We start from the raw sequence: 22,544 nt of genomic DNA, 5'->3' as shown, positions 1-22,544 counted from the left end.
TGATTTTTTACAAACCCTAATTGGGTACACAACAGAAGTTGATTCTACGACATGGGAGTTGACCAATGTTCAGTGTCAATGAAATAAGAGGCCTAATCATACTGAGGTATAATAAGGTTCTCGTTATAAAGACAAAAGAGAAAAGTGGGATAGGAGAAAAACGTTGCCGAGCCTCTGTCTTGTCAATGCCTTTTATGGACGGTAGCAGATACAGGTATATTGATGTGATATTAATCGAATACTGCCATAATTCCTGAATGTGGACTTCACTGTATAAGTGTACCCTTTTTATATTTCTTATGTCATACCAATGCACTTTTATCAACTGTTTCTTCTTTTTGAATAACATTGTAAAACAGTCTTTAGTTGCCCCCCCTGACTGTGCTTTGAAGGTTTCAATTGAAGTTTTTAAAATCAAAGTTCTAATAGAGGTTTGTTTTTGGAAACTGTTATCTATATAAATTATCAGTTAATACTACTAGAATAAACAAGCAAACCCATAAAAAAAATTAATACTTGAAGCATACTATAGTGAGGTCCACATTATAACGGCAGTATTTGATCAACATTGGTGTTGCTATCCTTGTCTATCATTTGACAAAACAGATATCTTTATCCTTCTACAGCTTTGCAACGTTGCCAAATTCGTTTTCACAATGTAGAAATACATTAAATAAAGGCAGACAATCGGCAATACTGGTCTCCTATCACTATTCACTGCCATTATAACGTGGACCTCACTATAGCAATAAGTACATACTCAGAGCACACTCTTCGAACAGCTTCAGAATATATACTCGTTGTTCGAGCAATCAGAGGAGGATGCGTCTAGATAGTTTCAGCTCAAAAAAAGTATCAATGCACTCAAAATTATTGTTCCAAGTTCTTTGTGGTTTAAAGTTTAACCACAGAACACATACAGAACAGAAAATCGGCTACTATTCTGACTCCAAAATCCGCCATTTTGGAGAAAGTCCAGGATTGTAATATAGTGAGGTCCACGTTTTAGTGGTAGTGTAGAAAGATAGGAGAACAATGTTGCCGATCTTCTGTCTTGTCAATCCTTTCTATAGAAAGTAGCTGATACAGGTTTATTGATGTCATATCAACTGTTGATTCTCGTTTTAAATAATCAATTATGTTCCTAGGCAAGGAATTATACTCTTGAATAATTTTCATTATGAATTGCTATAATTAAGCTGAAATATTTTGTTAATTGGTTATAATTGATTGATAATAATCAATTCTACTTTGTTAAAAGACGATCTTGCAACAGAGCAAATCGAGAAAGGGATAGCGCCATCTCCTTTGTCGAATGATAGACAAGGATAGCAATAGAATAAAACACTGTCATTATAACGTCAACGTGGACATCACTATAGTATAGTGAGGTCCACGTTATAATGGCAGTGGATAGAGATAAAAGAACAGCGTTGCCTCTTCTCTTCCTTATGAATAATAATATTACTACATCGTCAAAAACAGATTTGGCATCGTTGCGGAGCTGGAAAAGGATAGAACCACCTGCTTTGTTGAATTATAGACAAGGATAGTAGTATCAAAATTAATCAAATAATGTCATTATAACGTGGACCTCACTATAGCGATAATTTTAATTTCTTACAAGATGGCGCAGTCACGTGAGCTGGTCTTGATGGTCTCAAGTCATGGCGTCATGTAAAATACATGACTTGGGTGGATTGATCCTTCCATTCTGTATTTTTTCTGTAGATTAACTATAACTAGTGAAGTAGGAAGTAGTGATGGCCGCCATCCTCCATGCTATGACCAGAGATATTTTTCTCAAAAGATAAAAATATTGTTTCAATTAGTATCAATTTTTTATTGTACTGCATCTTCCTTATAATATTGTATGTCGTTGTGTTGTTGTTTGTTTTTTCTATATAATTTAATTGTTCAATGGAGATATTAGCAAATAGAAATACTCAGAGAATTGTGAACGATAATACGCAACTACTTGTATCTCCTGCCAAGGTAGGCTATACGAAACGTAATTTTCAACCTTTATTAGTGTTTTGTTTTTCTTATCAATTGAAAAAAATTGTGCTTTTTTGGACAATATGCACTATATTAACTTTTCATGGTAAGTTTTATCATTAAAACTGGTTTTCTAAATACACTACAAACCAGCTACACCCTACAGTAGTTAGAAATGTACTGAGTACAATAAGAATTATTTAAAAACATTTTAAATAAATTAACATTTTACTATTTTTTGATGTTACATCCAATATGGTGGTTTGCCGGTGGTTTGACTACATGTTCTTTTACGTTTAATGTTTCTTATACTGTGTGCTATTGTATTATTATATTTTGCGCAGCCCACCTTTCAATGACTAGGTATACAGTGCTTCAAAATTTACCTTGCGACCTAGAACTGCTCTTCACAATTATTCCCATTATGCATATATTCTTATTTTAATAATCTTAGTATTAACTGACTATGAATGAAGACCATAAAATGAACTATAAGAATTTGAATGCTTAAAAAACTATTGTATCAGTATTCTTATAGAAGATTTTTACTACATTCTAAAAATAATTAATCTGTTGTTCGATATATTTATGATTGATAAAACATGTGAGAAAAATGTTGATGTGTAAATATAATGCTAGTAGTCGTGGTAGTAAGTGTGATAACATTGTATGCTTATATGTGCAAGTGCATGCTTGGTTAAGATCGTTACACACTTAGCTAATGATCATGATCAAATTTAATGATCATTTTCAGGAAACAGCCCCAAAAGAATTTTTCTCGTCTGTTTTAAAATATATATTTAAGGGCGCTGAATTCGAATCTGAAATTTGCTAACACGCAAGAGGGCGGCTTCGCCCCTAAAATCCCCAAAATCTCCCAAATTTTGCGACTTTTTTCAAATTTTCAATTTTATTTAGAAAACCTCTGGTTTTTTTGAAAAAAAGCATTCTCTACAAAATTAAAGACAACAAAATCTCCAATAAATTGTTTGATCGCGCATGATACTCCAATGGTTTTGGAGCTACAGATTTTTAAAAAATGCCACCGTAGGCATATTTTTCAATCAATTCATTTATTTCACAAACAAACATAATACAGAATAACAAAAATGTGAAATATTTTCCAAGTTCTTTTGAAAATTCTGAAAACTTACTACTTTCAATCTAAAGGCATACAGCTTGTATAACTTTGAGTATTATAGAGTAATCAGGAAAAATTAATTTCATTTGAGAGTAAAATTAATTCTGAGCAAGATTCCTCAGACATTTTGAAATTTTTTATAGAGAGGGAGAGGCAGTAAATTTCAGATTCGAATTCAAGGCCCCAATAGACATATAAACCAACGAGGGAAATTCTTTCTGGGCTGTTTCCAGAAAATGACCATTTGTCTAGACTATACACTACGCTAGTGAGAATGACCTTATACATGACCAAGTAGCGCTCAGATGAGAAACAAACTATGGAAAGAGCAATAGGTACACTCAATATAGGTACTGAAAAGAGCAATAGGTACTGAACGCAACTAGCAAATGCATGCAACCAGTAAATGCATGCGTTCAGTGTGAATGTTCTTATTGCTCTTTCCATAGTTTGTTTGTTTAGTGTGAGCACCATGCACGTCACAACGTGTTTTAATGGTTCTTTCTATATTATGCTTTTTTTGCTCATGCGTGACCTGTCGTTCACTTGCATCACTTATACGCATCGAATGTGATCAAATCCTAACATCGTACCCCCAAGTTACTGTACTTCCATTCCAACCAAAGTATCAAAACAAAATTCTGATTGATTTTAGCATATTTTTGTGTGACAGTGTAAGCTACTGGTTTTTCTTATTATTTTCAAATTAAAAATTCAAATACTAAAATATATAAATATTTATTTAAGTTATAAGTTTTTTCTATAGGTACTCAACTTACAAACTCAATTTTTATCTAAATTTGAATGAGTAACCAATGTATTTATAGAGTTATTTTAGAAATCTTATATCTATAGTGGAGCTCTATTTGTCTTTTTCGTTTTCTGATTGATTCCCCTCAGATACAAATGATTATTGAATATTTTAAGGTCAAGTTAGAACTTGATATTTAATCTTTCACTGTATTTGATAATATTTCTAATCCATAAAAAATGATCAAATCATTCAAATATTTCTTATGTTTTATTCAATTGAATCTTTGTTTTAATAATTATTGTTGTGGTATTCTATTAATAATTAAAATATATTTTTCTTTAGATGAAGTAGTCGGTGCTCCGACTTTTGAATCAAAGACAATTATTATAGATAGTCTATGGTATTCACCTTTCAAAATATTGCTGATGAATGTTCTAGTAAATTTTTAACTTAAATTTCATGGATGAACCGATTTTGTATTCTTCAGTGTTAACTGATTATAGATGATGAATATGAAAGAACTACTGTTGATGTACCCTATGTTATTACTGTATTTCCATAAAAAATTCATGTAATTTTAAATTATGTTAAAAATAACTATTCAGCCTTGATATTAGTAGGATGCTTTACTTGTCGTTAGTTTCTATATTTTATGGTCTCCATGAATTGATGTATCTTATGTGAATTCTTTCTTAGGAGTTGATTATCAAAATCTTTGGTATTGGTACTCATTCTGTATTTATTGAGAACAATGATTCACATCCTTAGAAGTGTCAACGGTTGCGGTAGCTGTTAGTGCATTTCAGTGTAAATGTATTGATCAGCGTTGAACGATCAAAGAATAATGCAAATTATAATCTCAGGTTATCGTTTGATTGTGGAGAAGATGGCCAGCAGCAACGCAGAGAAACCAGCTGCGCCTTCCAAAGACGCGGACGCGGAGTTGGATGACCTGTTGGACAGTGCGTTGGAGGACTTTGATCGCCAGCCGACGCCATCAGCTGATTCCAAGGTCAAAGATGTCGCCAAAGGTCAGTCGACATCGACCGCTGAACTGCCTGACAACCTCGAGGACATCTGGAGCGAGGATGCTATGAAAGAAGCCATGGTGCAGTTCGAGAAAACTGTCAAGACATTGTGCAATTCCTATGGAGGCGACTCGGCTGAGGGCGAACTCATGGCCGAACAACTTTCCGAAGATTTTTGCAAAATGGCCAAAGAAACGATGAGCACCGTTTTCGAAGGGTCTAGAGACAAAATGGACTTGGACGAGACCATCAAAGAAACGCTCAAGAATCTTGCAGACAATTCTAAGGACCTACAAGAGGGGGCAGGAAATCCAGAAGATCTAATGAATATGTTCAGAAATGGCCTAGATTTGGGTCAGGATGATGGTGAAATTCCTTCCGATATTTCATCGTACTGTTGTAAAATCGTTCAGATGTTACTTTCCAAAGAAACCTTGTATCAACCTTTCAAAGAACTGTGTGAAAAATATCCAGAATGGCTGGAAGAGAACAAGGGCAAGTTGAGCGAGGAACAGTTGACCAAATACACTTCCCAGCTCCAAGTAATGAAGAAAGTGTGTGCAGAATTCGAGAATATGTCAGAGTCAGACAGCGAAGACGTCAAATCGAAAAAGTTCAGCTCTGTGCTAAAACTCATGCAAGAGATGCAGGATTATGGTTATCCGCCTGAGGAGTTGATTGGTAGCTCAACAATGAACATTAGCAATGAAATGATTTCGGGATTGTTGCCTGGTGGTATGGCTGCTTCCCCTGGTGATTGTTCTCTAATGTAGGATTCATGATAGCTATTAGCCCAAATTATAATATCTTTTTGTGTGAGATCAGAAGTTACCGCTTCACAGAACTGATTCAAAATTTACAGTATCTTTAAAAATTAATTTATTTTACATCTTTAAATTTTGTAAAAAACCCAATCTCACCGTAATTTTCTCCATCGATCATTTCTAAGAGATCAGAAAAATTTGGATGAAAGGTTTCTCACAAACGTTTTCACAATGATCATTATTAGGCTCACCAGTTTCACATTAACAGTTATTGAAATTATATTGTTTAAATTCATCAAGATTATATTCATTGCTTACTCAAATTCACTTGGATTAGGTTTTAAATACTATGAAGTAGGTATTTCTGTGATAATTTTCCAACTGTACAGATAGTTCGTATTGAACCATCTTATCCATTTGATGTTATGTTCGATGTGAAATCCAGATGGATTAAACTCCTCCTCAAGATGTTTGAACTCTCAAGAATAATTTACAAACCGAAACTTAGGATGAATGAATTGTTTATTGTTGCAGTTTTAATTCTCAAAATTATTCACAGTGAGTGTGTGTGTGCGTTCTGTGTTCTGTTGCCACACTTCTGAAAGTTAATGAGCTACGATGTCTTGACCTTGAACTAACGTATAATCAATATTTGTTGTATGCGATAGCAAAAAACCATGCCTCACCTGCTAGCTATTCATTGAAAATGAATAAATTCCTGCAGCCAATTTTTTATTCATAATCAACATCCAAAAGTTGATAATTCACCATTAATATGGTCTTATCTGTGTTGTTATCAGAATCAAAACTATAATCGTCGCTTCAGGCTTCAATCAGTTTTGTGAAAAAAGTTTGTTGTTTCGTGGTTTACTGTAGACTTTGAAAACATATGTATCCTTGTATTTTTATGAACTCGTTTTGAGTTGTGTCTATTCTCTTCTACTGTATTAGATTGTTTTAGGTAGTATTATCTTCTAAAAGTTTGTTTATGTACTAAAGGTTCTGGTCACCGAGTTTTCTTTATAATGCATGCTATAATTCTATAACAGGGTTGGTTACTCATTCATATTATGATCTATTTTATTCAAATTACTTTCCTATCAGCAATTCATTGTTGTCGATTGTTTTCCATAGTTATGTGATGGAATAAATTTTATTGTTTTGGTTGTTTATTTGTGTCTCATGAATTTAAATTTCCAACCTTCACCCGAATAATTAATAAAACTCTATTAGCTATTGAGTATGAACGCATATTGCAATTCTATTTCTGTTTGGTTGGAAACAAATCATCAAGTAGCCTATCATAATTGCCCATCTCGCTCGAATAAGGAATTCTTTTCCTTTCTGTTTTGATTATTTGCACATGACTATAATTGTTCATGTTTACTCTATTTTGCTCAAATACTGTAATTTGTTCAGATCGATCTACCATATTGTTTGTCTCTATTATTCTAATTCGATTCGTTGAGTAATTTAATACTCAACAAGTAATGTAAATTTGGCTATAATACCATATAACTTCTTAAATCGTATACTCCTTCATAATAATTATTAAAGTTTTGGCGTAATATTGTTATAATATAGTAGTTTGTCATAATCAACATAAGGAGCTCTCAAACTTTCCTAGACGCTAATCATTTAATAAAAATCAAACTGGTTATATTCTCTTCATTTATAAATGTTCAAATATTTCTTCCGAAGCTCTGCCAATACGTCTTATTTGCAATAGCAACTACACCAAACATTATCAACGTCCTGTTTATTTAAGAAATAATTTACTAGCAAAAGATAATCATAACAGAAAATCTTAAAACAGACCTTCCTTGGATGCTGTTACTAGGGTTGTTTGTTTTTGGAAATGTGAAGAGAATTTTATAATTCATTTGTTATAATATGGGGTGGCCGATGGGAAATAATTTGCATTGGTTGGAATGGTTTGAACTTGATTTATATTGAGTATCAAACTAAAAAAATAGTAATACTTCGACATCTTGAGAAATAATTATATTTATATTTTTTTGGGGCTGGATGTAATAAAACGTTTTTAAAATTCATTTGCAGATCCTAAGGGCCGAATTACACGAGGCGTTTTTTCATACGAGTCGGCACGACAGGATAGGAAGCTCTCCGATTGGCTGAATGGGTTACAGTACTGTCTTGTCGTGCCAACTCGTCTGAAAAAACACCTTGTGTGGTTAGGGCCTAAGTGATCTGAAGATCACTCTCTGGACTCGACTCTCACTATTTTTTTAGTATTGACCTATTATTAATAAATGACCTTATTATTATTTTTATCTATTCTCTATACAGGCTGGGTATATTGAACGATTGGATGAGAAAATATTCATCAAGAAAGGATTGAATATTATTGGGAGAGAACATTATTGCCACATTGTGATTCCTAATGAGGTGAGAACTCTATTTAAATTTATATGTACAGATGTTCAATTTATATTAATAGTGAAGCATTCTGTTATTGATATAAATCATTCTTTCCCCTTACATATTAATACACTACAGAGTTGAGCAGAGCCAAGCTGGCATTGTTAGAAAATCATACTATAATAAAAGTTCACAAGCGTGACCTGTTTACTTCCCAAGGTCGAAAGTTTATTCATATCGCTCCACTTTCGTGTATCGTGCAGTCAATTATGTGATTTGAAAGGGCTGTGCACATCTGCACACGTGAAACGCGTGATGACGACGGTATCGGGAAAATGTTGAAGCCATGGTTATATGATTGAAATTGTCCCGCTCGCTTCGCCGTCAAGCGTTTCGCACCTGTTTGCGCAAGGCTTTATGCTGTTTCTGTGATGCTTGGAGCTCGTAAACGACCCAGGCGTGCTTAGTGGAGCACAACATGAACGGCTGGTGGCACGGCTGAAAATCACTCATACTCGGTGAAGTTTCTTCAAGACAAGAGTCTGGTTCGGTCTTAGGAAAAGCAAAAAATAAACATTTCATTTTAATTTCCCCTGAAAAGATTGATCCTATCAAATTGCCATGATCTCTTTTATAATTGAAAGCAGGTATGTCAATATAATTTGAACCAGTTTTATACTTTCCTTGCCCAATTACCTACTACCACGGAAAGTAGTGCTTTCCAGAAAGGTATCCCAATTTCACATTTTCTATACGTTTCAAGGTCTCCTGGTTCAAAAACTTTATTTATTTTTTTTTTTTTTGGTGCTGGTCTGTGTGTTTGAACAGGATAACTACATTCATAATTTACGGATTGACTTGAAATTTTAAACATGAGATCCTTATGCCATGAGGATCAGGCAATAAAAAATTCAATACAAAATAGCGGAAAAATCACTGAAAACCACATGTTTTTCACGGTTTTCTCCAAAACGGCTCTAATTATTTTTTTCAAATTCATACCCTGAATAGCTAGGCTATTTATAAGCCCTATCAACTGACAAGTCTCATTTCTGCAAAAATTGCAGGCGCTGCGCAACACTGTCGAGAAAAATGGATTTTGTTGAATTTCTATCACGATTTTATAAAAACTGGCTTGTAAAAACTGTCCAACTTCTTGACTATCCTGGATAGTCATTTATAAGCTCTATCAACTGAGTTTCCTTTCTGGGAGACTAGCAGGTCCTTGAAAAAATGGAATTTGTAACTTCCTTCTCATGCATGGAAGAAAAAAGCCGTAATTCAGAAGAAAACTTGATCGAGATAATTTTATTTATAGAACAGATGTTTTGGAGAAGTTTTTAAAATCATAAAATTATTTCATATCTCCGAAAGAATAGGCCTACTAGCCAACTACGCAAAAAGTCAGCGTTCGATTCCTGACCGGGTGACTTTTTTTTGGAAACTTGCACCTATGTCCAAACTTTCATCAATATTAGTTACAAGCTCTTATGAAAGATTAACAATAAAAAATAAGTAACTAGTGACCCCCTGTGTTGGGGAACTCGCTTAAGAACTGTTGTATTGTAATCTTTGAGACCCGTGACTTTTAATTATACAGAGTTGATGAAAATCATGGAAACAGCTAATTCTCTAACAAGAATAATTTGACTGTAGGTTTCATTGGGAATCCTATTTGGAAAGGAAAATTACTCTTCAGAAATTAATCTGTCACTTTAACATCTTTGACCCTCAAATGAATCCAAATTATTATTATTATTATTTTTTTTTTTTTGAAATGAGAAGGTGGTCATGTGATACAGAGTTCCAAGAGAAAATAAAAGGCGAAAATCGCACTTTGATATCTCGCCCGTATCAGTTCAGTGTTGTAAAAGTTGTAAATTATGTTGTATATTAACCAGCTGAAATCATGTGTCAGCGCATGAAGGACTGTCGACACAGATCTGTGTGATATCTCCCAAATAGCCTATGCTGATGTTATGAATGAATGGAAAACCTGTGATTGTGTCAAAATGTCTTAGAAAGGAAATGTTGAAAGGAAAAAATAGTCAGGTATATCTGGAGGAAAATGGACAACCCTCGTTTTTCATTCTCATATAAATAAAGACAAATTAGTATCTGCATTTTTAAATATTTAAAAAGGGGGCTTAGAAGTTGCTTCAACAATTAATTTACATAATGAGAATGCTAAAATAGAAATAAAACGAAAATGTTTGAAAACAGAGAACTCAATTGAAAATGCTGATCTTTCAAAAAAACATCACTATGCAAAGATCAACCCATTAGATCATTGCTCATTGGGAGACCCAATCTCCCAATTCATGGCAGCACCAGTAAGACTCAACTTTTGATGTATTATTCTGTGGTTTGTAAACAAAATCCTCTCCATTGCAGGCTCTTTCCTCTAAACATGCCTTGATTTATGTTGAAGATGAAGACAAACATTTCGTTTGTGACTTGAAAAGTACTAATGGAACTAAGGTGAACGATGTAAGTTTATTTTTATTTCTCTTTTATCTCATTTACAATATAGCCCAGTCAATGAAGGTCCAAAAAAGCAGTTTCAATCCGAAAATTAAATAAAAGCTGAATTTCCCACCATCGATAGGACCCTCCCAGAGGGTCATTCTCCCAAAAGTCCCAAGAAATCGCCTTGGAGCTTTCCGCCCCAGCCGCCTAAAACATTAAAAATGCAGGTAAACACGGGAAATCAATTATCTCTCTAACCATTGATCGGAAACAGTTCTATTATATGCCATTCGATTCGTTACATTATGGACTACAATATAGGTCATATTCATTTTTCCAATAAAATGAACAGTTTTCTAGATAAAATAATATATATGTAAAAATTTAGGGGGTTTGTGATTTGATTTTTTTGTTTTCTTCGATAAACTTCGAAACAAGTAGTTCTAAAGGGAAATGAGCCGAATAATTAATGTAGCCACAGTCATTACAAATCTATTGATGTATATTGTTATGTATTTGCGATTCGATTTGACGCCGTGAAAGGGGAAACAGTGGACGCGGAACGGCGCGGCTGACTCTCTTAGCCATAGTAAACAGCAAACTGGAAATCAATTATCTCTGTAACCATTTATCGGAAAAAAATCTATCATATGTCATTCGATTCGTTAGATTAAGGACTACAATATTAGTCAGATTCATTTCCTCAATAAATCGAACAGTTTCCTTGATAAAATAATATAATGTAAAAATTTAGGGGTTTTTCGATTTGATTTTTTTGTTTTTCCGATTAACTTCGAAGCAAGTAATTTTAAAGAACAATGTGACAAATAATTATTGTTGCCACATTCATTGCAAATCTATTGATGTATATTGTTATGTATTTGCGATTCAAGTTGACGCTGTGGAAGGGGAAACAGCCGACGCGGCTGACTCCCTTCACCATAGTAAACAGTAAAATACAGTAGTAGGCCTATTGCTTTCTAAGTTGCATCTTATTCACACTATGGCGCTCAAAACAATCAATTTTGTCTATTGTTTTGACATGCGATGAAACTAATTTTTCACATTTTAATTCTCTAAATTCTCTAAAATCATTTTGTTGTTATATATGTGCTAAATCATGCATTCTATGACAAAGATATTGTTTGCAACCGATAAAATATTCATACTATTACATAATATAATACATATTTAAAATATGTGTGTATGATCATAATTCTGTGCTGAAATTTATCATAAGTTATGAATGTCAAAAACTGAGATAAATCATAGATTACAATAGTGTTAACAGTGGCAATTTCCTGAAAAATCATAGCGTGCATTGTTTGCTGTTTTCTACAGTTGCAAATATTCTCCAAGCCAGGTTGAAAATATACCTTCAGTTGAGCCAAATATATAATTATGACGGCTGAGGCATAAAAAAATCTATACATTGGGCTTGTTGAGTTGAAACTTTCTATGATTCTCTCTGTAAAGTAGCTTATCTTCCGTTCATACTAGTTGAATCTACATTATTTAGACAGTCGAATATAAAAATTCAGTAGATTCTAAAGATGAAGCCATGCAAACATACAAATTAAGGAAGAGTAAGCATGCATAAAAGGTAGGAAAATCATGAAAGTGTTTCACATTTAACCACAAAGTACCCTACCGTATAAGATAATTGAAATATGATTAATCATCTTCTATTATTTTTGTTAACATATCGATTTTTCACCTCCACTCTCATCTTGTCATTCATTACACAAGGTTGGCAGAAGCTTTTCTGTATGTCGATTAATGTTGATTGAAATTGATTTTGATTAGGGCACCAAAAGAATAGATCATTTTCTATTTGAAGCATTCAAATCAAATCTATTAAACATGATTTCTTATGACTTAGCATTCACAGATTTAGTTGGGTGAAGCTATCTGAAAAATATACCTGATTATCAATTTCATGGTTTTTATACCATTCTAGTTCATTGTGATCATTGAAGGGTTGAAGTGATGAGTTAGTTCAAGTGAATTCCAGTACACAAGTATATTGTGCTTATAATGGGCTCTTCTTTATTTTCTATCGATGTTGCTTCAGTAGAGAAAATTTAAAATGTTGGTTTTACATTTTATAAGCTTTATAAATAATATAAATTAACGGTAATATAAATTTGATAAGTCCAGTATTAAATTAATCGATGTTGATTTTCATTGTATCGCTTTGTATCAATGTTACTTGCACTTTTTGCAATTCATCACTATTCTCTCAAGAATTAGTTTTTTATGAATTTCATGATCTGAAAATTGAAATTCAAATGCTATTTGGATGACGTTCACATTCCACTGGTTTTTTTTTACAATAATTGTTAAGTTCAAGAGTGAGGCAATTCAATCCATTTGGAAGTAAAAGGAAATCACAGTGCGATTTGAACAGTGGATAGTAACTTTGAAACTCAGTTGCTCAATTCATTACGGCTTGATACTATCATTTGTAATTATAGTTGATCAGAAATATGCATTGTATATAATGTTTATATTTCAGTTTGACCAATCCTCTATCACAGTCTCGCTTTCATTCATAAACATGATAATCCTAAATACGTTGATTACCGTAAAGATGTAGCTTATCTTACGTCGAACAATGTACAATACAAACAATTTTCATTAAATTGCTATTATGATGATATTTGGAATTTCTGCCTGTGATTGAGAAAAAGTCATTTTATGAGCCTTGAAATTCGTACCTAGAAAAAGTTGCATTACTACTAGAAATTTTGTTATTTCTACTATTATAGGTACTGTACATTGATTTTTGTAAATAGGGAAATTGTGAGATGGGGATAACATCCATAGTTACATAGCATCAATTTGAAAGCTCTGATAATAATGATTTGAACGGAACTGCAATTCTGGCTTGGTATTGCCTCTTCATGTTCAGTGAGAATAGAAAGCTTCAGAGTAATTCGTTCTCACTATATGTGATAATATTGGTAACATTTGTTAATATTTGAACCGAATGTACAACAAATTAATCTACTTCCAGCTTGAAAATTTTCAACTTATCTGGAGTACAGTGTTATCATATAGTATCTCAGGTAGGCCCACCCTTTTATTTTTTGTTCACGTGATCTGATGATATTCATTCCATTATCAAGTGTTTAAATTATAAAGAGTGATGAAACAAGATAAAACACAAGAAAAGCTATGAAAAGAAATTCTGAATCTTCATTTTTCACAAAATAAGGACAAGATGAAGGAGTCGGACATATACTATATCATGGAACTTCGTTGGAAAACATCAATATCTGAAACTAGAGTTATCAAATTGTGTTACCTCTGACTCGTATGAAGAAGGCACACTTCAAATTAATATAATAAATTCTGTGAGCAAACAACGAAATCCTGATTTTTATCATAAGCATGATAATCAAGAAAATTGTAATATTTTTTATAGTATTGAAAAGTGAAAATCTATATACAGCGCATGTCAAAACATAGACAATTAATTGTTTCGAGCGCCATAGTGTAAATGGGACAGCAGTATTATTCTGTTTACTATGGTGAAGGGAGTCAGCCGCGTCGGCTGTTTCCCCTTCCACAGCGTCAACTTGAATCGCAAATACATAACAATAGATTTGCAATGAATGTGGCAACAATAATTATTTGTCACATTGTTCTTTAAAATTACTTGCTTCGAAGTTAATCGGAGAAAACAAAAAAATCAAATCGAAAAACCCCTAAATTTTTACATTATATTATTTTATCAAGGAAACTGTTCGATTTATTGAGGAAATGAATCTGACTAATATTGTAGTCCTTAATTTAACGAATCGAATGACATATGATAGATTTTTTTCCGATAAATGGTTACAGAGATAATTGATTTCCAGTTTGCTGTTTACTATGGCTAAGAGAGTCAGCCGCGCCGTTCCGCGTCGATTGTTTCCCCTTCCACGGCGTCAAATCGAATCGAAAATACATAACAATATACATCAATAGATTTGTAATGACAGTGGCTACATTAATTATTCGGCTCATTTCCCTTTAGAACTACTTGTTTCGAAGTTTATCGAAGAAAACAAAAAAATCAAATCACAAACCCCCTAAATTTTTACATATATATTATTTTATCAAGAAAACTGTTCATTTTATTGGAAAAATGAATATGACCTATATTGTAGTCCATAATGTAACGAATCGAATGGCATATAATAGAACTGTTTCCGATCAATGGGTACAGAGATAATTGATTTCCCGTGATTACCTGCATTTTTCAACTTTGAGGTGGGCTAGGGGAGAAAGCTCCAAGGGGATTTCTTGGGACTTTCGGGAGAATGACCCTCTGGGAGGGTTCTATCGATGGTAGAAGATTCAGCTTTTATTTAATTTTCGGATCGAAAAAACCTTTATTGACTGGGCTAATATAATTACACATTTTTAGATTTATTAAATAATGTCATTTGCATTGCAAAGGTGATCTTGTCAATAACTAGCCTGATCCGAAGATTTATAATATGATGTTCCATATATACCATCGCGAAACTTACTAATAAAACATTATACTTTCCAAGTTAAAAATGTAGGTTACTTTTATTTGAATTCAATTTTCAATAATGAAGTTGCTGTATAATTATTTTTAAACATTATAATATAGCTCTTGTAATGTACACAGATTCAAGTTATGGGCTTATTCAAAGCATTAAAATACCAATGAGCAATAATTCTATGTATCAATGGAAATAAATTTTCAATTTTTTATTACATTGTAATTCATTACAATTCTAATTACATTACAATTAATTCAATACATAATCATTGATTGATATGTGTACCGTTCGCTGCACGTTAAAAGATTCAATTTTTGATAAATTATATCAATTCTCAAAATTTCAGATGCCTACTAAATTTTTAATAAATAATTTATATTTGTTTTTCAGGAATTAATATCTGATAAAACATTTCATCCCTTGAACGATGGTGATACAGTTTCATTCGGCGGTTATGATGTTATATACTTCAAGGTAAGGCATTAAACACCTAAATTCCATTTTCTCTAGCCTTTGATAATCTGGCCCAACCTTTGGTTCCGAAATTCTTTTTGCATTGAATTATTATTGTAAAAAAATTATATAACTATTCAGATTGTCTAATTTGAAAATAAATATATCATTATTATTTTTAGGTATTCAATTAGCTCTGTTAATGTCGAAAAATGATTACTTCTTCATTTTTCAGTTGGCCGAAGGCATTGGTGGAATACTTGATAGGAGTACAGATGGTAAGTTACACAATTTTATTGTTCTTTCCAAGAATATCTTTATAACAAAAACGTCATGATAGATTCATGGCGCCACTAAAACTTCTGCCATAGAATAACAATAATCATATAAGTTGATTCAATATTTCCCGTTCCTTAATTTTTTGCGTTATTTATAAGTTACAATAATTGCAATTTAATTGTGTTAGAAATAGTAAGGGCTATTATAGCTATTTTTCCATTTCGTATTTTTGTCACTAAATGAAAAGAATAAACTATTTGATACCTGCTTGATATTCCAAATTACTCAATTTCCATATCCTTTTTCCCGACATTCATCTGTATCATACAATCAAAATGATACCAACTTTTCCAATAAAAATTCATTCTTTATATATTTTAAATGGAAAATATATCTCATCTTGTATTTTTGTCCTGTTGATGAAAACTTTTGATAATATTGCTATAATAGGTCTATTCTTTATAATATAGTATGTCCAAAGAAAATGTTGACGACTTTGTTATAAACTATTCTCTATTGTCTACCAGTGTTATACAAGGTGCGCCAGAGAAACTTACTTATTTGAAAAAATTCCTGTCGCGTAGAGGGATTATTTATTTGAATTGGTCGTGTAGAGGGGTAGGAGGGGGCGCATCTGGAGGGGGAAGTTCCCAAATTTATCCTCCCTCAAGTAAATAGCCATCATGCTCTGGTCTAGAGAGCAGTGGACCTTCGCAGTTGAGAGCTTCTTTTCTAATGGTTGATCACCTTCCGCGCTCGATTTGAAATCCCTCCCCACAGACTTGTTCCTGGCCATAATACGATTATGTCATGGGTTAACTCATTTCAGGAGTGTGGAAGTGTCACTAAACCCAGAAATGGACTTCAACGAACCTTCAGAACTCCAGAAAATATCTAAAGAGTGAGGCAGTCAGTTGTGTGTTCACCCCGGCGTTCGGCTCGCAAACAAGCAGCTGCTATGGCATTTTCTGACTCCAGTGTTCGACGAATTTTCCATGAAGACCTTCATCTTCATCCATATGAATTGGCTGTTGTTCAAGAATTGACTGAACGCGATTTTGTTGCCCGTCTAAATGCATGTGATATGCTGATTGACAACCTGCCTGAAGACGCGGTAATTTTTTTAGTGACAAGGCTCATTTCCACATGCGTTTCCTCAATGCGATTTTTTTATGGTGTTATTTGAGATCTCTGGTTTATGTCGATCGACCACGGAACATAACACACCTCAAGAACAACATTCGCGACGCCATTGCCAACATACCGTTTGATATACTTCAACGAAATTTCAAAAATCGACTTCATCAGTGTATGCGCGCAATGGGGGTCGCCATTGGTCTGATGTAATTTTCAAGACCGCATGGAAAAATAATTGAGATATTGTATTCTCATATAAAGAAAGATTAAAACAATATCTAGAGTACTTTTGTTTTTATTAACCTTTCAAATAAGTAAGTTTCTCTGGCGCACCTTGTATATCTTTTTCTCGTGTATGGCCACAGGGGATCACTTCAAGTTCACTTAATGGTTGATTTTTCGCTCTGAAATTCCGTGTGGTAGCTTTTCATGCAGTCATACTTATTTCCCTCTAAGCTTCGGATATCACCATTGTACTGTTTTTTTTATTCTCATTCAATCTAGGGACTTATATTTTTTCTAGGTATCCAAACGACTTCCACACAAGCAATTGAAAATGATGCTAAAGATCCTCTGGATGACTCATTTGAATTCCCAGTAAGTACCCAACTATAACTTGGTTCATATTCATTATTACTTTCATGAAGTTAGTTTTGCAAAAATTACATATTGCAAGAAAATATGTAATATAATCTTATTATTTTTATTTTAGATGCTACTTATCCTCAATCTATTACTTTAAAGAAATTCAAATTGTATTTGTTGAGTTCTGATAATATCCCATATTTTTTCTTATTTCTAGTCGGCGAGTGACGTAGATGGTCTTTTCGAACAAAGTGTAAATAGTAAGTATCTAAAAACTTTCTCCAAACGATCTCGCTTTGTATGACATTGAATTTACATTCTGTTAATTAAGGATACTATCTATCTTATTTATTGTTCATTTATTCCTCATAAATTACAAAATAAATCAACTACAATATACACTGTAATAATGAAATTAATCAACAAAATAAAACATTAAGAACTACTTCCCCAAAAGAGCAACTCGAGCTTGGGGAAGGAGCCAGCCGAACTTCAGCAAGCTAATATCAAAACTAAGAATCAGTGATCATAAAGATAGAAAATACAATGAACATTTGAAATTAATAAATATCAGATAAGAATGATATATACGAGTTTCAATACAAGATCATCAATATTCATGGAAGTCAACTATAATTTTAATTATAACTTTACTTTGTATTATCCTATTAAACTCCAGAATCGCTCCGCCATATCCCAGCCATGTAAATCAACCAAATATTTTTTTAAAGACAAGCTATGTTTTGGTGATGTAAAAATATTTATCCCCTTGAGTTATCAGTTAATATATTACTAATGTTTGATATTGAAACAGGGAATAACTGGAATATACAGGGTGATTCATAATTATGGTAAAATATTTTAATACGTGATAGTAGAGGTAGAAAAAAAGAAAAAAGTTCATATAAACATATATCCATAAACGCTTCATTAGCGAGCTATACAGGGTGAAAGATTTCGCCCGGAATTCTGTTCCTCTGGTGAAATACACCGATGCTGAATTGTTTGGGGACTAGTTTTTGAAAAACTTATGCTGGAAATATATGGAAAAATATCAGAAAAATTGAATAAAACTAGTCTGGAAAAAAGTTGAAATATGCAAAAAATCTTAGTAGAAAAACACAGACTTCTACGTTTGATGCCCAATAACTTTCTTTAATGACCAGTAAACAAATAATTTTTTGCAATAAAAATTGTAGAAAATTTAATTCTGAAAAGAATTATGTAAACTGTGTGAACTAAATTCAAATAGAAGTTGAATAAAATGTATTCTTATGTAGTACATTACACCACAAAAATTTGCTGTTTTATGAGGAGAGAACTAATAACTCATAGGTTGTAGCTGATTGCAAATAAAATATTCGGTTTTTTGTGAAAAGTTTTTTTTATATGAAAGTAGCATATCTAAATGACATTAATTTTATACCAAAAGACTAGTAGATTATGCCATTAAGCCTGGGAGGAAGCTCGAACAGAAGTAGATGATCTCCTATGATTTCTACCCAAATGTTTACTGAAAACTGATGTTGTGGAAGATTAGGATTGATGGCATGAGGATTCTCAGCTGCCCAAATATGTTGGTTGTGGACTTTAACGATAGCTGTTCTTGTAAAGTGTGCCTTGTCGGTAAATAAAACGGTTGTTAAAAAGTTTGGGTAAACAAGTTTTACTAAAAACCATCGGCAAATACCAGCACGGGGAATACAGTCTCGTGGCAATAGAGTATAAACTTTCTGGAGGTGGTATGGATGTAATTTTTGCTATTTTAGTATCCTCCAAATAATAGATTGATTGACATTAAACTGCACTGACAATTCTCTTGTGCTCTTCTCTGGATGTTCATAAATTTCATTAAGAACTTGTTTTTCTAACTCAACAGTCATAGTAGATCGGGGTCTGCCTGCATAAATGTGCTCTTTGGATATCAAAGAATCTGTTTCAGACAGACGTTGATGAATAGTGGAAAAAACCTTGAACTTATACATACTAGGTTAGGAAAGTTCTCTTGATACAAACGTCTTGCTTCAGTACTATTACAGTAGTGTCCCATTCCATACATTAAATGCATGTCAGCTAATTCGGAGTATGAATAATGTCTAAGATTACCTGCCATTTTTTAAAAAGTTAACACTTAACACAAAAGCAAAGTGGAATGGTTACAAATAACTGGTTAATAGATTAAACAAAAAACACAGCGCGGTTACAGTAAGCCTAACTTACAGTTTGTTTTTTTTTTGTTCAACAGTGAGCTAAAATATTTCTGAAAATAATTTTCAGCTGATAATTTCTTTTAAATATCTTCTTATTTAAAACATAATAAATCAGCAGTTTTGTAACAGCTGTTATTAAAATCCGGGGAACTGAATTCCGGGCGAAATCTTTCACCCTGTACAGCTCGCTAATGAAGCGTTTATGGATATATGTTTATATGAACTTTTTTTCTTATTTTTACCTTCACTATCACGTATTGAAATATATTACCATAATTATGAATCATCCTGTATAGGTAGATGAAAATGTCGGTTTATGTGTTAAAAACAATCAAACATTGATGTTCTTTGAAATCTGAAAGAACCTATTTTTATTTCTTTGTTGATATTTTCTTTTTGTTTCAGACTTCACAATACCTGAGACACCACCAATTCAATCAACGCCCAAGAATTGTGTTACAAATGGAACACCAGAATCATGTGTGAGTAAACATTTTCTTTAGTCAAACTATTATTGTTGTTATGAAAAAAGTGACTGTCCTGGTTTCCCACAATTATAATTATAACGAATTGCTTTCCTCAGATACACTAAGTAACAGTTTTCGGCTGTTCCTTTTGATCCTCCACCAAATTATTTTTAAAAATAATTATGTATTTTTAAAAATTATTTTTATCATTGAATAAAACAAATGATCTTTTTACAAAGTATGACATGTATCATAACTTCAACAATTTTTAAAATATGATAATTGATTGCTGTTTAAATATGTATTTTACGGTTATATCATTTCTGATTTTTTGTTTTTATCACTCAATATAAATCATTATTATAATATTTTGAACTTGCTATTAAAAAAAAATTGCAATTTCATAATATTAATGTTAAAGATCCATTTTCTCTTGCTTTATTTAAAATGTAATTCAAGACCTTATAAGAATAAAAGTTTATCAGTATGAAGTTTAGTCTTAGGCTACTGGTATGTGACAATCTTTTGTCCATTTCATCATACAGCTGAATTTAACATGAAATTTTATAAATAATTATAGGTATTAAATTGTATCAATCTTACTGGTATGTGAACATTTTTTGCATATACAGGGTGTTTGAAAAAGAACTCCCTAGTTTTGATGTGTCATAGAATCTATAAAAAGTGATATACACTATTCTAGTTTGTGGTGTTTGATTCAGCAACTGTCCAAGTTTTGCCCCCCCCCCTGCAGTTGGCAGACCTGCTCGACCTTAAGACGGCGCCAGGGAACAGTTCCTTCAATTGACACTCGCTTTCCGGGAAGGTGGATAGGGAGAGCTCGCCCAATTGCTTGTTCATCACGAACCCCGGACTAAGCCACTCTGGGCTTTTTCTTTTGGGGACACATAACAAATTTTGTGTACAGTGAACAAATCCGAGACATAAACCATTTACGGGAAAGAATCGCCACGGCGGTTGGGACAGTTACACCTGATATGTTGGTGAATACATGGCGAGAGCTTGAATATCGTCACGGCTTGTGCAGGGCAACAAATGGATCCCATGTTGTAGTGTACTGATGTTGAACAAAACTTGAAGATTCTCTCTTCCATTATATGTACTTGTTGATGAATTTTTCCATTAATTTACACATTAAATTTATACCTAAAACTAGGGAGTTCTTTTTCAAACACCTATATTTATATTCATAAGAGTTAATCCGAAGATGCTTTTGCACACCAAGATCAAACAATCATAACATACCAGTGATTCTCTATACTTTATACTTACAAGTTCTTAATCAATTGTTACAACTTGCTGTGACCGTTTCCACACACCGATTTCTCGCCGATATAGTCGCAGTGTAGTGGGGGTCTAATGCTAATGGAACAGCTCTCACATTTACCAAAGGCGTTGGCCGACAGATGAAAGCATTGCTTCCATTCATTTCGGTCGACATTATTCTATATTTATTTAATAAATTGTCACATTACATCATATGATAGTTAAAGTCCTGCTGTGTTAAAAGATGCAGAAATCGTGTCGGTGACGGTAAGTGTGAGAGGCTTCAATGATGTCGGCTCCATGTGTCGGTGTGTGTGAAAACTGCCATTTATTTTAATCATATACTAGCAGGTAAACCCGTGCTTTGAAATGGGGGGAAATTTTGTGCTGTAAAATGTAATCTCCTTATGTGCAAGGAACATCAAGAATATTGGAATAAGTATAAATATAAAGAAAAATAAAAATCTCAGTACCCTTTAGGAAAAATTTTATCACAACATGTTTCGGACATTTATGCCATTTTCAAGTGATATGAAGTAAATAAATAAATACTGCTGGAAAAGAGATAAATAAGATGTAATAAGTATTTATTATATTGCTGAAATATAATTTTTATCAGAGTTGAACATTTCCAGTTGACTGTATGGCCTCAAGCAATTGAAGGCGCTTCTGACGAACTGCATCTAATCTACCAGCAGGAGCAAGTTTTAGAAGACCAGAGCAGTTGAAGATATTGTGTGATGAATCCTTACAGAAGGGACATGAGAATGTTTTCTGGAAATTAGAAAATCTGTTAGACACATTTTGAGCATAACTAACTGGTTTAGTCTGCTGATTATTTACATGATTATTCTTACTGATTGAAGTCTGATGATTAGAAGTATGCAACTTCTGAGTGGTTTGACTATTACCATTGAAATTGAATGCAATGGCCTGAGCAACCTTATGCTGCGACTCCATGAAATTCCACAAATTCTCCAATGATGGCTTATCTTTGAGAGAATTGTATCTTTCCCAATCCCTGAGTGTGGCAGAATCAAACCGAGAGATGATGACATACATGTATA

The 22,544-nt window shown here is 33.0% G+C and overlaps 1 protein-coding gene across 3 annotated transcripts in view; it reads left to right on the top strand.

Moving 5' to 3' along the window:
- The first annotated feature begins 1,721 nt into the window (after positions 1-1,721).
- Positions 1,722-22,544, top strand: part of LOC111047376 — a 46,277-nt gene continuing 25,454 nt past the window's right edge. For 2 of the 3 annotated variants that reach the window (XM_039436334.1, XM_039436333.1), the window contains exons 1-8: positions 1,722-1,995; positions 7,996-8,094; positions 10,462-10,557; positions 15,450-15,533; positions 15,748-15,790; positions 17,452-17,525; positions 17,731-17,773; positions 20,129-20,205. In XM_039436334.1, coding sequence (XP_039292268.1) covers positions 1,921-1,995; positions 7,996-8,094; positions 10,462-10,557; positions 15,450-15,533; positions 15,748-15,790; positions 17,452-17,525; positions 17,731-17,773; positions 20,129-20,205 — 591 coding nt within the window. In that variant the 5' untranslated portion in view covers positions 1,722-1,920. The remainder of the gene's footprint in view (positions 1,996-7,995; positions 8,095-10,461; positions 10,558-15,449; positions 15,534-15,747; positions 15,791-17,451; positions 17,526-17,730; positions 17,774-20,128; positions 20,206-22,544) is intronic. The other variant, XM_039436335.1, reaches the window with a different exon arrangement.

This window comes from Nilaparvata lugens, chromosome 10, assembly GCF_014356525.2.
Source record: "Nilaparvata lugens isolate BPH chromosome 10, ASM1435652v1, whole genome shotgun sequence".
NCBI lineage: Eukaryota > Metazoa > Arthropoda > Insecta > Hemiptera > Delphacidae > Nilaparvata > Nilaparvata lugens.
The sequence above is the reverse complement of the archived record's forward strand: the minus strand, read 5'-3'. Positions and strand labels throughout refer to the sequence as shown.